The 17,629-nt window shown below is 41.4% G+C and overlaps 2 protein-coding genes across 2 annotated transcripts in view; one reads left to right on the forward strand and one right to left on the reverse strand.

Moving 5' to 3' along the window:
* Positions 1-17,629, forward strand: part of LOC311132566 (uncharacterized protein) — a gene marked incomplete at both ends in the record, with an annotated part of 291,847 nt that overhangs the window by 166,281 nt on the left and 107,937 nt on the right. The window lies entirely within an intron of this gene.
* LOC311131828 (uncharacterized protein) lies at positions 2,363-17,030 on the reverse strand (the record flags this gene model as incomplete). The annotated part of the gene is made up of 6 exons (XM_084164957.1): positions 2,363-2,442; positions 10,989-11,339; positions 13,302-13,433; positions 13,632-13,982; positions 14,137-14,505; positions 16,925-17,030. The coding sequence occupies 6 exons, from the start codon at positions 17,028-17,030 to the stop codon at positions 2,363-2,365; spliced, it is 1,389 nt and encodes a 462-aa protein (XP_084021083.1).

The following is a 17,629-nucleotide window of genomic DNA, read 5'->3' on the forward strand; positions in this document are numbered from 1 at the left end:
AGCCTAGATATGGCCTCGTACTTAGAGCAGACCGCAAGTACCTGTGAACTTGTTAGCTGTGTGTGGGTGGATGTGAGTGTCATGCTATCAACACGTCTAAAAGAAGGTCAAGACATTTTAGAGGAGATATTACTTGAAAAATATGTTTGTTGCCTTACTTATGCAATGACTCCCTGGAACTCAATTACAAAACTACACACATGAGTCATTGTCTTCATCATACAGATCACTCTACTACCTGTTTCATTTTGAATGATTGTTGCTCCTTGTTACTAAGTTACACTTTATAACTATGTTGAGGTTAGTAGTAATGATCCAGTGATGATGACTGCCTGGCTTTTTAGGTGGTTGCTACTTAAAGCAACTGGAAATTATTTCTAACATGTTATAGATGTGTAATAAGCATTTAATAACTATATTACCTTGTTATAGATTCTTCATAGCCACACATTGTCTTTTTTGGCATTTGTTTGACTGCTATTTCGGCTAGCCACATGAACTATCACAGAAAGGCAAGTTGTCTATGATACTTCAAATTAATGAACTTTGACAACTACATGTTGCTGCCAACTCTGTTGAGGCAGTTATGGGGACTTCCATGTACACTGCTGCTCCCTGTTGAAAAAGAAATTGATTGCAGTCCTACAAGGTGCACTTATACATATTCACATTTTGTCAATAATTTTTGAAAACTGCCCAGTTACTATGTCAAATTGGAAATCAGTCTCTCAACCATATCAATTCTGTTCAAAGTATATTCAGCTAAGAAGTTTATTTTTAGTTCAGTCTTTTCTTATGGAGAGAGAGAGAGTTGTGTTCTCAGTGATAGATTTTTGTGGTTTTTGATGGTGTGTGAAAAGAGAGTGTGGTGAGGACTGACGGTCATTGCTGGGGGTTAGAGTTGAGTTTACGTGAGTGGAAAATCTATTTAGGGCAGTCAGAACACCACAGAGAGCTGTGATACAGGATACAACTAAAAGAAGACAGTTTGAGAGGCTAAAACACCAGCAATATATACATATTAACAGTTATTATGCAACCAACCATCTTCTTTACATTGAGCATAGGCTTGATATGGTTGTTGCCCACTTAATCTGTGGGTGAAAGTGTTGTAGAAATGTAAGGAAAGAGAAAAATATGAATGAAAATCCTCTATATGAAAGCAGTTTAATGTTTTATTTGATCAAAATTGAACAGTATCAATGTAAAAAGACATTGTAACTTACAATGTAAAAGCCACAGTCATACATACAGTGTAGAGAACACAGAATCAATGCAAGTTATTAAAGAGGAAAAGTTGACATTTCAGTCCATGTTTTGGCGTCTCACCCCAGAATACACAGTGTCTCTCTCCATGGCGTTCCCCTGTCTCCCGGCCTTCAGTTTCTGGTGGACGACGTTCAGAGCGGCGTAATGGAGAGTATCAGGCTCTTGATCCTGAGAAGAATAGCAAAAAATGATTATCCAAATATTTGGTATTAGACTAAGTATTGTGGTATAGTGAAACAACCCTTCTAATAAAATGCATATTTTCGTATTTTGATTGAAGGAAAAACCCATTGATTCAGCAACAGCTAAACAAGTGTTAGGTCAGGTTACCTGGTTATCATGACTGGGGACTGCAGGAGCACATAGCTGAGTGTGCGTTCCTTTTAATCAAACAAGAATCAATACAATCAACATTTACATTTTAGTCATTTAGCAGACGCTCTTATCCAGAGCAACTTACGGTTAGTGAGTGCATACATTTTCATACTGGCCCCCCGTGGGAATCGAACCCACAACCCTGGCGTTGCAAAAGCCATGCTCTACCAACTGAGCTACACAGTGCCGATGACGAGCTTTTATGACCAATTTTGGCCAAAACATGTAAAATAATGTAACTGTACCAACAATTGATAAGCATACTGTATCATGCACAATAATATTGCTTACCTATGCACTTGCTCATCTTGTACAAAACACAAGTATAGACAATGATGAGGATGACTGTCACGAACGTTGAGAGATGGGTCAGACCAAGGTGCAGTGTGAAGAGCGTACATGTTTATTAACTAAATAAACATTCAACAAAACAAGAAACAACGTGACGTGACGTGACGTGACGTGACGTGACGTGACGTGACGTGACGTGACGTCCAAAGGGCTATACACATACCAGCCTAACAGGAACAAGATCCCACAATACACAGCAGGCAATGGGCTACCTAAGTATGATCCCCAATCAGAGACAATGAGCGACAGCTGCCTCTGATTGGGAATCATACCCGGCCAGACATAGAAATAGAAAAACTAAAACCTAAACATAGAATGTCTAACATAGAATTCCACACCCTGACTCAACAAACAAGAGTTCTATAGGTCAGGGCGTGACAATGACACACAGACCCAACGCTACGCCCAGGCAGTACATGAACAGAAGATGGTCCTCCTTAAAACCATCTGTGAAATATCAAATAGGGATAGAGACACTGAGACACTGAGGGATAAAGCTATGACAATGTTTAAGACACCAACAAGACTCTACCTGATCTGAGAGTCATACTTTCTTCTCTCAGATACAAAGATACAGTGGGGGAAAAATGTATTTAGTCAGCCTCCAATTGTGCAAGTTCTCCCACTTAAAAAGATGAGAGAGGCCTGTAATTTTCATCATAGGTACACGTCAACTATGACAGACAAATTGAGGAAAAAAAATCAAGAAAATCACATTGTAGGATTTTTAATGAATTTATTTGCAAATTATGGTGGAAAATAAGTATTTGGTCACCAACAAACAAGCAAGATTTCTGGCTCTCACAGACCTGTAACTTCTTCTTTAAGAGGCTCCTCTGTCCTCCACTCGTTACCTGTATGAATGGCACCTGTTTGAACTTGTTATCAGTATAAAAGACACCTGTCCACAACCTCAAACAGTCACACTCCAAACTCCACTATGGCCAAGACCAAAGAGCTGTCAAAGGACACCAGAAACAAAATTGTAGACCTGCACCACACTGGGAAGACTGAATCTGCAATAGGTAACCAGCTTGGTTTGAAGAAATCAACTGTGTGAGCAATTATTAGGAAATGGAAGACATAGAAGACCACTGATAATCTCCCTCGTACTGGGGCTCCACGCAAGATCTCACCCCGTGGGGTCAAAATGATCACAAGAACGGTGTGCAAAAATCCCAGAACCACACGGGGGGACCTAGTGAATGACCTGCAGAGAGCTGGGACCAAAGTAACAAAGCCTACCATCAGTAACACACTACGCCGCCAGGGACTCAAATCCTGCAGTGCCAGACGTGTCCCCCTGCTTAAGCCAGTACATGTCCAGGCCTGTCTGAAGTTTGCTAGAGTGCATTTGGATGATCCAGAAGAGGATTGGGAGAATGTCATATGGTCAGATGAAACCAAAATAGAACTTTTTGGTAAAAACTCAACTCGTCGTGTTTGGAGGACAAAGAATGCTGAGTTGCATCCAAAGAACACCATACCTACTGTGAAGCATGGGGGTGGAAACATCATGCTTTGGGGCTGTTTTTCTGCAAAGGGACCAGGACGACTGATCCGTGTAAAGGAAAGAATGAATGGGGCCATGTATCGTGAGATTTTGAGTGAAAATCTCCTTCCATCAGCAAGGGCATTGAAGATGAAACGTGGCTGGGTCTTTCAGCATGACAATGATCCCAAACACACCGCCCGGGCAACGAAGGAGTGGCTTCGTAAGAAGCATTTCAAGGTCCTGGAGTGGCCTAGCCAGTCTCCAGATCTCAACTCCATAGAAAATCTTTGGAGGGAGTTGAAAGTCTGTGTTGCCCAGCGACAGCCCCAAAACATCACTGCTCTAGAGGAGATCTGCATGGAGGAATGGGCCAAAATACCTGCAACAGTGTGTGAAAACCTTGTGAAGACTTACAGAAAACGTTTGACCTGTGTCATTGCCAACAAAGGGTATATAACAAAGTATTGAGAAACTTGTAAAGTGGTTAACCCACTGGCTATAAGGTGAATGCACCAATTTGTAAGTCGCTCTGGATAAGAGCGTCTGCTAAATGACGTAAATGTAAATGTAAATGTGCAAGGATTCCTCCAGATTTGTCGCTTGGCATTCAGGCCAAAGAGTTCAATCTTGGTTTCATCAGACCAGAGAATCGTGTTTCTCATGGTCTGAGAGTCCTTTAGGTGCCTATTGGCAAACTGAATACACCACTGCATATACCTTATTTTTTTTCATGAAGGAAGAGTTGACAAAACTATTGAGATGACACTACATCTTAACCCTAAAGCACATCTTCCTGAGTGCTTTAGGGTTCTGAAACGTTTTCAACTCGAGACCCAAATGAGAAATTGAATGTCCTCCCGTGACGAAAATCGACCTCCAACGACCCGAAGTAAGAAGAAATAGTTAGTGATAATAGATGTATTCTGATAACTCAGGACCCATAGTTTAAGAAACACTGCACAGTTTAGGGTTTGGAAAATGCTTTTAGCTTGTTTGTATTCTTGACATACTTTGCACATCTAACTGAGCGGCAGCGGTCTGGTGTTCACCGTCCAGATGAACAGATGAAAAGAGGTGTGAGAAGAGCGTGTGCACTACCACCCCAATCAACGATTAAATGCATTACCAACCTGTTGATAGGTGGACTGGAAATACTGACATACTGAGAGAGAGAGAGAGAGAGAGAGAGAGAGAGAGGGAGAGAGAGAGAGAGAGAGAGAGAGAGAGAGAGAGAGAGAGAGAGAGAGAGAGAGAGAGAGAGAGAGAGAATAAGGTACATTTCATCCCCCAGTGTTAGTCTATGAGAGACCCAGTGATGTTCACCTCAGCCGTTAAGGAGCCTTTTGGACCTAGACTTGGCGCTCCGGTACCACTTTCCATGCGGTAGCAGAGAGAACAGTCTGTGTCTTGGGTGACTGGAGTCTTTGACAATTTTTTGGGCCTTCCTCTGACAACGCCTAGTATATCGGTCCTGGATGGCAGGAAGCTTGGCCCCAGTGATGTACTGGGACATACGTACTACCCTCTGTAGCACCTTACTGTCGGAAGCCAAGCAGTTACCATACCAGGCGGTGATGCAACCAGTCAGGATGCTCTCGATGGTGCAGTTGTATAACTTTTTGAGGATCTGGGGACCCATGCCAAATCTTTTCAGTCTGCTGAGGGGGAAAAGGTGTTGTCGTGCCCTCTTCACGACTGTCTTGGCGTGTTTGGACCATGAGAGTTTGTGTTGTGTGTGTGTGCTTACTGTGACTGTCACCCTGATATTGGCTACTACAGTAGGTAGCTACTTCCCACGCTGTTGCCGGACATTAGTGCTTGGCAAACGGGAGCAAAGGGCAGTGTGTCCTGGTGTTGTTGCTGTTCATGGTCTCCCCATTGAGTAGTAGACTGTATGTATGTATCAAGGTGACATCTAGATGGTTATCAATATTAGTTATTGTGTATGCTGCTATCCTACATGAAATAAAATAATGTGATGGTAAAACATGGCCACGTTAGCTACTGCTGACGACACGACAGTGATATAGCTGCCCAGTAAGAAGCACCTCAGGTCAGCAGGCACGTCGATACAACAGCGGTGCACTGGTCACCGGCTTATCGTCTCGTCATTCAGCCAAATCAGCCATGCAAAACGGTCTTGAGTGGCAACAAATCTGCCCAATTAGCTGATTTGCTTTCCATACACCCACTCCTTTCGACACACCCACTCGCCCATACTCCGGTCGCCATATTGGGCTGCAGCTACCCATACTTGTTTTTAGCTCATGATCATGGCATGCATATCTGTCTGGGTGTCAGATATACTAACCCAGGGCTTCCCAAACCTTTTTGCCCGTGACCCCATTTTGAAATGTTATGCTTTCAGTACTAGATTCATTCTCTGATCCTTTGATTGGGTGGACAACATGTCATTTCATGCTGCAAGAGCTCTGATAGTTTGGTGGACGTCCTCCAGAAATTGTCATAATTACTGTGTATGTCTATGGAAGGGGGTGAGAACCATTAGCCTCCTAGGTTTTGTATTCAAGTCAATGTACCCAGAGGAGGACAGAAGCTAGCTTTCCTCCGGCTACACCATGGTGCTGCCCTACAGAGTGCTGCTGAGACTACTGTAGAACTTAATTGCAAAACAGTGTGTTTTAGTCAATGATTTGGTGTTGTGAATATATTTAGTATAGTTTTATCTAAAAAGGATAACTTTTTTAATGTTTCACAATTTTTTTTCCTTCTGAAATTCACTGAGTAGGATGGTCCTCCCCTTCCTCCTCTGAGGAGCCACACATGATAGGGATCTCTCTACAGAGGACAACGACAAAACTCTGTCTGGCCATTATTGGGTATTTTTCTGTAGACCATATGTTAAACATAGTAAATCTTTTTAGACTATAAAGTTAAACCATAGTTAATCATAAAGACAAGCAGTATGACTAAGTGAATACAGAGGGTGGTACCGAGTGGTACACAAGGAGGGAGGCTGAGCCAGAGTCAGGACATGGCTCTTTGGAATGGGCCTGCTCATTCTTACTATGTGTGGGAAATACTGTTATGCATGAGGCAATGCATGAGGAATGTCTTAAATGTATATGGTTGAGAATGGGTTATGCACTTGCCATGTTTAAACCATATTTAAGTATCGATGTATATGTTTTAGAATAAACAGAGCAGAGCCAGGAGATGGCTCTGTTATTTTTTACATGAGAAAGCTTGGTTCTTCCACTAGAAGGAGGAGACTGAATACATAGGAGGAGGAGAAGTCAGATTTCGCCGCTATTATAACTTAAGAGAGTGGGCTGAGCGGTCTAAAGATGAAAGCTTGGAAACAATGGTGGAGGAACTAAACTGGGAGGGTTTAAGCTAAAAAGTATGTAAAATGAGCAGGAATAGAATTGTATAGAAACTGAGGGCTGAGTGTTGGGAAGGCAGTTGCTCTGCAGACCAGCTCGGCTTTTGTTAATTTGTGTAATAAAGTCTATCTACATTTCTACGACACCATCTCTCATTCATTTGGAGCAGGTAGAGCAAGCTGTAATAGTGCAAACTTATTATTGAACTATGCAAACTATGTATTTCAGATTGAAATATACAGTGCTTTCGGAAAGTATTCAGACCCCTTGACTTTTTCCACATTTTGTTATGTTACAGCCTTATTCTAAAATGGATTAGATAAAAAAAAAAAATCATCAATCTACACCCAATACCCCATAACGACAAAGCAAAAACAGGTTTCTAGACATTTTTGCAAATGTATTAAAAATAAAAAACGGACATATTGACAAGCTTGGCACACCTCTATTTGGGGAGTTTCTCCCATTCTTCTCTGCAGATCCTCTCAAGCTCTGTCAGATTGGATGGGTAGCATCGCTGCACAGCTTTTTTCAGGTCTCGCCAGATATGTTCGATCTTGTTCAAGTCTGGGCTCTGGCTGGCCACTCAAGGACATTCAGAGACTTATCCCGAAGCCACTCCTGCGTTGTCTTGGCTGTGTGCTTAGGGTTGTTTTCCTGTTGGAAGGTGAACCTTAGCCCCAGTCTGAGGTCCTGAGCGTTCTGAAGCAGGTTTTCATCAAGGATCTCTTTGTACTTTGCTTCGTTCATCTTTCCCTTGACCCTGACTAGTCTTCCAGTCCCTGCCGCTGAAAAATATCCCCACAGCATGATGCTGCCACCACAATGCTTCACCGTAGGGAAGGTGCCAGGTTTCCTCCAGACGTGACACTTGGCATTCAGGCCAAAGAGTTCAATCTTGGTTTCATCAGACCAGAGAATCTTGTTTCTCATGGTCTGAGAGCCTTTTAGGAGCCTTTTGGCAAACTCCAAGTGGGCTGCCATGTGCCTTTTACTGAGGAGTGGTTTCCGTATGGCCTCTCTACCAAAAATCCCTGATTGGTGGTGTGCTGCAGAAATTGTTGTCCTTCTGGAAGGTTCTCCCATCTCCACAGAGGAACTCTGGAGCTTTTTCAGAGTGACCATCGGGTTCTTGGTCAAATCCCTGACCAAGGCCCTTCTCCCCCGATTGCTCAGTTTGGCCATGCGGCCAGCTCTAGGAAGAGTCTTGGTGGTTCCAAACTTCTTCCATTTAAGAATTATGTAGGCCACTGTGTTCTTGGGGACCTTCAATGCTGCAGAAATTTTTTGGTACCCTTCCCTATATCTGTGCCTCGACACAATCCTGTCTCGGATCTCTACGGACAATTCCTTCAACCTCATGGTTTGGTTTTTGCTCTGACATGCACATTCAACTGTGCAACTGTCACGCACGTTGACTGATGACTCGTGGAACCAAGGCGCAGCGTGATAAGCGTACATTTTATTTAGTACACAACACACGAACAAAACAACAAAACGAACGATACATGAAGTCCTGTGGTTACAACAACACAAACCTTTACGGAACAAGATCCCACCAACTAACTGGTGCCAACAGGCTGCCTAAGTATGGTCCCCAATCAGAGACAACAAGCTACAGCTGCCTCTGATTGGGAACCACCCTGGCCAACATAGATCTAAAAGATCTAGAACAAAAAACATAGAAAACTAAACATAGAAAAATCCACACCCTGGCTCAACATTTAAGAGTCCCCAGAGCCAGGGCGTGACAGCGACCTTCTATAGACAGGTGTGTGCCTTTCCAAATCATGTCCAATCAATTGAATTTACCACAGGTCGACTCCAATAAAGTTGTAGAAACATCTCAAGGATGATCAATGGAAACAGGATGCACCTTAACATCACTCCTTTCAAATCCCATTGAGAGCATACGTCATTGACAGAAAAACTTGTATTGTTGCATCTTGTTGTGTTGTTGTCCTCCAGTGAATAGCCAGCTGACTAAAATTGTCCCTTGCCTAAATTAGCAACGGATGGAGATAGGGATTTGGATTCATGTTTTTTCTTAATTCTGATTATAACCGCCATTCTGATCCAACCATGAATTCATACATTGTTGTGCCCCTGGCCTGAGAGGATGGAAGTTCAATATGTAGGTAGATGTAGAAGGCTAATGTTAACTAGCTAATGTTGCCCATGAATGGAAGTTAGGCTAACGAGCAAGCATTTTAGCCAGGTAGCCTAGGACAACAACAAATAAAAGCGTGTGGCATTGGCGTTTCTCTACAAGTAGGGTGAGTCAACGTGTTTTTCTACTTGCACGAACACACTCACACACACATACACACACAAACACGCACACAGAAATCAGAACCATGGACAGCCACATAATATTTAGCTTACGTTGATTGAACTAAATAGTTTTTGGTATCTTTTAGTTGTCACTGTATTAGACTAAGCAGAGGTGATTTGATGATGTTGAAATGTTGAATTTGAAATGGTGCTGGAATAGTGGAGGCAGCTCCTGTTTTCTTTGTGACTTGTGGTAACTCTCTGTGGTTCTAAATCAGTAGTTGTTTAGTGGTCCGAAAATGTGGGAAACATTAACTTCCTTGACCATGCTGTGGTCATGCAACTGTCTGTTACTGTACATTCAATATGCTTTGTGGACTTCACTGGACAAAGGTTGCTATCCGGTTTTGTGAAAGAACAAAGGTGTGGTTGAATTTATTCTGGCATTGTGTCTTCTTATTGTCTTGGTCTTTAGGCCTATATATGATGGTCTCAAGGCATATGAGTTAACAGGTTATAGAGTAAACAATGCAATTATCACAACACATAGGTTGTAAAATGGCTTGGCCTCCCCAGTGATTTTACCCAAACAGCATAAAAATGAATGGTTTATTATGTTACAAACACACGGTCATGCAGCCAAAATGGGATTCTCTATCAGATGATTTCTTACAATAAAAAGCTGTAAAAAGTTATGGCTATTTAAGGCATTACATGATCATTATATAAATCTAACATACAGACAATGTTACAATTGTAAATTCCATACTAATTTCACCTTGGTGTCTTTGTGACAGTGGTGATATATTTCACTGCTGTTGCAGGTATCTGACATCAGAGTACACTGCATCCTCTCTGCTGGTCTTCTCTCTTGCTCTTCTAGAGGAGGAGGAGTTCTTCTTGGGGGTGAAACTCACAGCTGCATAGTTCAACATGTCACTGTCTTGATTCTGAGGGTGGTGGAGCCATGAGGAAATACATTATGATGATATCATGATCTATTATATAATGTTTCTATTCTCCTGTGGAAGAAAACACTCTACAAAAGACAGGACTGTTCAGACTGTACACCCACTACAATGACCTGACAGTCAGTGGAACAGTGACAGGCAGAAGTTCCATGGAAAAATGAACAACGATCACAAAGATCAGAAGGCTTCATCTAGTACAGTGACCTATTACTTCCAATACATTTTAATAACACATAAAGCACAAATATGCTGAATATTAGGTGGAAAGAAAGTTAAATGGCAGTTTGTTGTAAAAACTGAAAATATACTATATTTATAAATGTTGACAAATGTACCTGATTACCCTGGGATGTTGGGACATCTGTCCTCCCTTCAAAGAGATTGAAATAGAGGAAGGCCAGCTATTATTTTTTATGACAATCTATCTCTTTTTAACCTCATGTAGTTAATTAACAATGCTTATACGTTGGTTATTTAGCTGATATTTACAGAAGGTACATTGCATAGAGATGCATGAAACATTAGATACATCAGTTATAACATTAGATACATTGGATACATTAGATATACAGTAATACCTCTGCTATCTCTGTTCTGAGTCTTGCACAGCACCCAGACAAGTAGAAGGGTCACTATCCCCAGGACGATGTTGGAGACGACCAAGGCCAGAACAGTTGGACTGATCAAATGGAGAATCATGCTCTGGAACTGTGCAAAGGGTATCAGGGAATTCATATTGTATTCATGAGCGCTTAGGAATTTCATTAAACAGAAAAATATGGAATCAAAAGCTAATGGTGTTATTGTATAGCTTGTTGAGACAAATGTATGGGGTCATTTGGAGGTAGGCCGTCTGCATAAATAGACAGTATGGTTGGGGATATTTACAGATTAAATGGGATTTACCATGAATGTTCAGCTTGGTCCCGTTCCGAAACAGTATCTCCCCACATATGGCCACAGCACAGTAGTAAGTCCCAGCATCAGAGAGGCTGAGGTTCCTCTTGGGGAGGTTGTAGACACAGCTCTGTGTAGGAGACCCAGCCTCAGAGCTCTTCTCACACTGATCACTCCTGTCTCCATGGGTGTAAATGATTCCTGGACGGGATACTCCTGAGCCATGTCTGAACCAATAGACACTATGTTCTCCTACACAGGTCTCAGTGTGTATTGTACAGTTCAGAGTCACAGAGTCTCCTGGCTGGACTGACTCAGACACAGGCTGCTGGAGCACAGACATGCTGTTGGACTCTGAACCTGAAGAGAGTGAGTAACTCAAATAAGACTAAGTGGGTGAAAAACATGAAAAGCCATGTATTCATCACTAGCATTTGATGAAGCAGTTGTACGAACATATCAACATACAGGGCCACACAATTTGAAATTGAAGAAGCAAATGTTTAGTTACCTTTGACAATTAAAACAGTTCCCTCTCCAAATGTAACCTCATAGATGGCTGTAATGGAACAATAGTATGTAGCTGAGTCCCCTGGCTCTGTCTTGGATATGGTCAAGTTACAGCTGTAGTCTCCTCTCCTCACACCCAAACGTTTGGTCTCAGTAAATTCCTTGATAAAGTTGTTGGAATAATTACTGTCTTGACCCACATAAAGAGATGACGTCATGTGGAGGGGTTGCAGTCCAAAACTCTGCTTGAACCAATTAAATCTGGTCACTGACTTATCTGGACAATGGCAAGTGAGAGTCACGGTGCCTCCCAGCTCAGTAACCATCACAGGGGTTGGTTGGATTACGTTTGGTTTGGTAAAAGCACAAACTGTCAAAGCAAACAAATAAAATGGATCAAAGACAAAGACATGGATAAACCTTATATGTCTTCCATTTCCTAATAATTGCTCCCACAGTTGATTTCTTCAAACCAAGCTGCTTACCTATTGCAGATTCAGTCTTCCCAGCCTGGTGCAGGTCTACAATTTTGTTTCTGGTGTCCTTTGACAGCTCTTTGGTCTTGGCCATAGTGGAGTTTGGAGTGTGACTGTTTGAGGTTGTGGACAGATGTCTTTTATACTGATAACAAGTTCAAACAGGTGCCATTAATACAGGTAACGAGTGAAGGACAGAGGAGCCTCTTAAAGAAGAAGTTACAGGTCTCTGAGAGCCAGAAATCTTGCTTGTTTGTAGGTGACCAAATACTTATTTTCCACCATAATTTGCTAATACATTCATTAACAATCCTACAATGTGATTTTCTGGATTTTTCTGTCATAGTTGACGTGTACCTATGATGAAAATTACGGGCCTCTCTCATCTTTTTAAGTGGGAGAACTTGCACAATTGGTGGCTGACTAAATACTTTTTTCCCCCACTGTACATCTAACATACAGACAATGTTAAAATTACATTTTTTTTGTTGCATTGTAAATTCCATACTAATTTCAATTACTAAAAGCTGTTTCATTAGGCTACAAATAGTTTAAAAAAAAGTTATTCTTGATGTCTTTGTGACAGTGGTGATATCTTTCACTGCTGCTGCAGGTATCTGACCTCAGAGTACACTGCATCCTCTCTGCTGGTCTTCTCTCTTGCTCTTCTAGAGGAGGAGGAGTTCTTCTTGGGGGTGAAACTCACAGCTGCATAGTTCAACATGTCACTGTCTTGATTCTGAGGGGGGTGGAGCCATGTGAAAATACATTATGATGATATCATGATCTACTATATAATGTTTCTATTCTCCTGTGGAAGAAAACACTCTACAAAAGACAGGACTGTTCAGACTGTACACCCACTACAATGACCTGACAGTCAGTGGAACAGTGACAGGCAGAAGTTCCATGGAAAAATTAACAACGATCACAAAGATCAGAAGGCTTCATCTAGTAGAGTGACCTATTACTTCCAATAAAGCTTCATAACATATAAAGCACAAACAGCTGAATACTAGCCGTAAGGAAAGGTAAATGGCAGTTTCTTGTAAAAACTGAAAATATACTATGTTTATAAATGTTGACAAATGTACCTGATTGCCCTGGGATGTTGGGACATCTGTCCTCCCTTCAAAGAGATTGAAAAAGAGGAAGGCCACCTATTATTTTTTATGACAATCTATCTCTTTTTAACCTCATGTAGTTAATTAACAATGCTTCTACTTTGGTCATTTAACTGATATTTACAGAAGGTACATTGCATAGAGATGCATGTAACATTAGATACATCAGCATAACGTTAGATACATTGGATGCATTAGATATACAGTAATACCTCTGCTATCTCTGTTCCGAGTCTTGCACAGCGCCCAGACAAGTAGAAGGGTCACTATCCCCAGAACGATGTTGGAGACGACCAAGGCCAGAACAGCAGGACTCAGATCAAATGGAAAATCATGCTCTGAAACTGTGGAAAGGATATCAGGGAATTCATATTGTATTCATGAGCGCTTAGGAAGATCATCAAACAATAAAATATGGCATCAAATGCTAAATGTGATATTGTATAGCTTGTTGAGACAAATGTATATGATCATTTGGAGGTAGGCCATTTGCATAAAAATACAGTATTGTTGGGGATATTTACAGATTAAATGGGATTTACCTTGAATGTCCAGCTTGGTCCCGTTCCCAAATAGTATCTCCCAACATGAGGCCACAGCACAGTAATAAGTCCCAGCATCAGAGAGGCTGACGTTCCTCTTGGGGAGGTTGTAGACACAGCTCTGTGTAGGAGACCCAGCATCAGGGCTTTTCTCACACTGATCACGCCTGTCTCCATCGGTGTAAAAGATTCCTGGATGGGATTCTCCTGAGCCATGTCTGAACCAATAGACACTGTGTTCTCCTACACAGGTCTCAGTGTGTATTGTACAGTTCAGAGTCACAGAGTCTCCTGGCTGGACTGACTCAGACACAGGCTGCTGGAGCACAGACATGCTGTTGGACTCTGAACCTGAAGAAAGTGAGTAACTAAAGTAAATCTAAGGTGTTTTGGTGAAGAGCATGAAAAGACATGTATTCATCACTAGCATTTGATGAAGCAGTTGAACGAACATATCAACATACAGGGCCACACAATTTGAAATTGAAGAAAGACATTGTGTTACCTTTGACAATTAAAACAGTTCCCTCTCCAAATATTTGCTCATAGATGGCTGTAATGGAACAATAGTATGTAGCTGAGTCCCCTGGCTCTGTCTTGGATATGGTCAAGTTACAGCTGTAGACTCCTCTCCTCACACCCAAACGTTTGGTCTCAGTAAAGTCCTTGATAAAGTTGTTGGAATAATAACTGTCTTGGCCAACATAAAAAGATAACGACACGAGGAGGGGTTTCTGTCCAAAACTCTGCTTGAACCAATGAAATCTGGTCACTGACTTATCTGGACAAAGGCAAGTGAGAGTCACGGTGCCTCCCAGCTCAGTAACCATCACAGGGTCTGGTTGGATTACGTTTGGTTTGGTAAAAGCACTAACTGTCAAAGCAGACAAATAAAATGGATCAAAGACAAAGACATGGATAAACCATTTATACCCATAACAGACAGAACATCCACTTCACTTATCATATTCAAACTACATACTACAAATGATTAAAAAGGAACTCAATTAAAATATCTTACACTTACACAAGTTGATGTAAAACAAAAGTACTTCTCTATTCATCATTGTAACATTAGTCCCTTCTGCACTGTATAGTGTGTGGGTCTGAACGTGTGATACCTTATCGGCACCTTATATATGATGACACTTTACATGTAGCCGTCATACAGTAGGAGGGAACACTGAAACAAGAGATTTTATTGGCTGACTACAATCTTAGATGTGTGTCCTCTAGCTTACCATAGTTTGAGCTTCCCGGGAATTGCATTTTTAAGAAGACATTATAAATCAAGTCAGAGTTACTGGATCAAGGCAATCAAATATTGGCTTGATATGGTTGCTTCTTTTTTGAGAGAAATGAAACATTTACTGAAATGATTTCTCTTTTGATGTTTGGACAGGAAACAGTGAAGGATCTCTAGTGCTGCTTATACTACCGACCCCAACACAGCCCAGCCCAAGGGTTAAAGTTATCCATAATGTAAATTGACCCACCACTGCATAAAAGCTGCATCATAAGCCTCCAACATTAAATACTAATACTAGTTGTAACCGCAATAGCATTGAATAATATATGTTTTTGTTGGCCTAATTTCAAACCTTTTTTTGATACCAATACCTTCTTTTTTTCCATGAAGGAAGAGTTGACAAAAATATTGAGATGACACTCAATCTTTATCTGCACTTTGTCCTGTTGTTGAATACTGTAGGGTCCTTAAACGTTTTCAACTCGAGACCCAAATGAGAAATTGACTGTCCTCCCGTGACCAAAATCGACCTCCAACAACCCAAAGTAAGAAGAAATAGTGTTTGATTATAGATGTATTCTCATAACTCAGGACCCATAGTTTAAGAAACCCTGCACAGTTTAGGGTTTGGAAAATGCTTTTAGCTTGTTTATATTCTTGACATACTTTGCACATCTAACTGAGCGGCAGGGGTCTGGTGTTTACCGTCCAAATGAACAAATGAAGAGACGTGTGTAAAGAGCCCCCCCACCCCACCCCCCACGCCCTCAAATAACCCAGGCATTTACTCTTACACACAAATATTTTGCCAATTCTATCTAATGGCAGGTGGACTGAAAATCGGGCAAGAGAGAGAGAGCATAAGGGACATTTCATCCCCCAGTGTTAGTCTATGAGAGACCCAGTGATGTTCACCTCAGCAGGTCTCACTCTACACTGAGCTGATCCTTCCTGTCACTCACACCACAGGAAGTGATGCGTACCCTCACTGGCCCCTCCTCTACCTCAAACCCCAGTCCTATTCTCCTTATAAGGTGCTTCTCAGAATAGGGGGCTGTGATCAGTGCAAAGCCAAGACAGGAAATACTAAGGGGCAAATAACATCACGACAAAGGTCATTTTGATTGATCTCTTTATTTGTCTTTATAAGTGATCAGTATAATGCAATTGTCTACTGCTGGGTACTTTGCCCCTCAGGGTCACCCTATAAAAATATTTTTTTTAAATCACTAACACACACAACAGACATCTAAGTTAAGTGAGGCAACTGCTCCTCTGCAACCATTAAACAGTTGTGTTTTGACTTCTAACCCTTCCTCTCTAACATTTTACTAGATGCTCTTATCCAGAGCAACTTACAGTTAGTGCGTGCATACATTTTTCATACTGGCCCCCCGTGGGAAACGAACCCACAACCCTGGCGTTGCAAGCGCCTTGCTCTACCAACTGAGCTACAGGGGACTACCCACACCCTGTACCACTGAGCTTTGTTGCCTAACCAAGTTGGAGAGAGCTACAGTGGCCCTGAGGTACAACTCACAAACACTACAGAGATATTTACTGATTTACATTTCTAAACATTTATTTTAACTACACATACAATATAGAAGGATTTAAACTTGCATTCAAAGATATGGCACTTTGTCATCTTGTAGCAGCATACACTGCATGGGGGTCCAGCTCCTTCTCTCTTCTCCTCTCCATCTTCCTCTTCTTGGAGGTGAAATTCAGGGCGGAATAATTCAATGCATCTGGATTTGCAAACACAATGACATAGACTACAGTTGTAATTTTCACTGTTTCTGAATTGCTTATAATTCAGTATTTAATCATGCAGTATTTACCTGATCATTTTGTTGTTGTCTTTGAGAATCAGGTCCTGAATATGATATAAAAGAGAGACAAGAGAATGGATTAATGGATCATTCCATTCTAGTGTACTCACTGACTCTTCTGATCGTCAGTGTACAGTATGTCACGGGAAAAACATCCACATTAAAGGTGTAGTTCACAGGTCCCACATTATCATGAAATGGGCTCCTACCTGTGTTGTGTCTGTTTGCGTCTCGTCTGATCTTGAGGACCAGGATGAGGATCAGTAGAACAGCAGTCACAACATCCAGGTTCACAACCAGGGGAAGGAGGTACATGGTTCCATCATCATCCTCTCCTGCTAGACTGATAGTTCCATTACATTGTCCTATTAGATTACATTTTATTTAATCACTAGGTGGTCCTTTAATGACAAACCTAAACATTTTGCTTAATTATTATTATGTTTTATCTACATGAGAAAGAAAGACGAACTCAATATTTTTGGATGGTATTTCCTCACCTCCGTTGTGCCCTATAACATTGAGATTAGTAAGAATAAATACTTATTTTGTCTCCAAATTGTAATGATAAAAAAACATGTCCATCAATGGTTTGCCTGTGTTTCATGATAACTCCTGAATAGGTTGATAAACATTTTCAAATGCATCAAAAGCCAGATAAATAGTTGATAACGTACCTTGAATTTTTTGAACTGTTGCGTTGACAAAGAACATGTGGCTATGTGGATACAATCCACAGAAATACAGGCCACAGTCAGCTATTTCCACTTTTGTGATTTTAAGAAAGATAGTGGTGTTGGTGCTGAACATTTCCAAATGGCTCCTTTGAAAACCATTGTGGAGATCAGCTGTTGAATTATAGCCATACATAGATGAGATACAGACAGGCTCTGATCCGTTGACCATGCTATGTG

This window comes from Coregonus lavaretus, assembly GCF_964263955.1.
Source record: "Coregonus lavaretus genome assembly, chromosome: 7".
NCBI lineage: Eukaryota > Metazoa > Chordata > Actinopteri > Salmoniformes > Salmonidae > Coregonus > Coregonus lavaretus.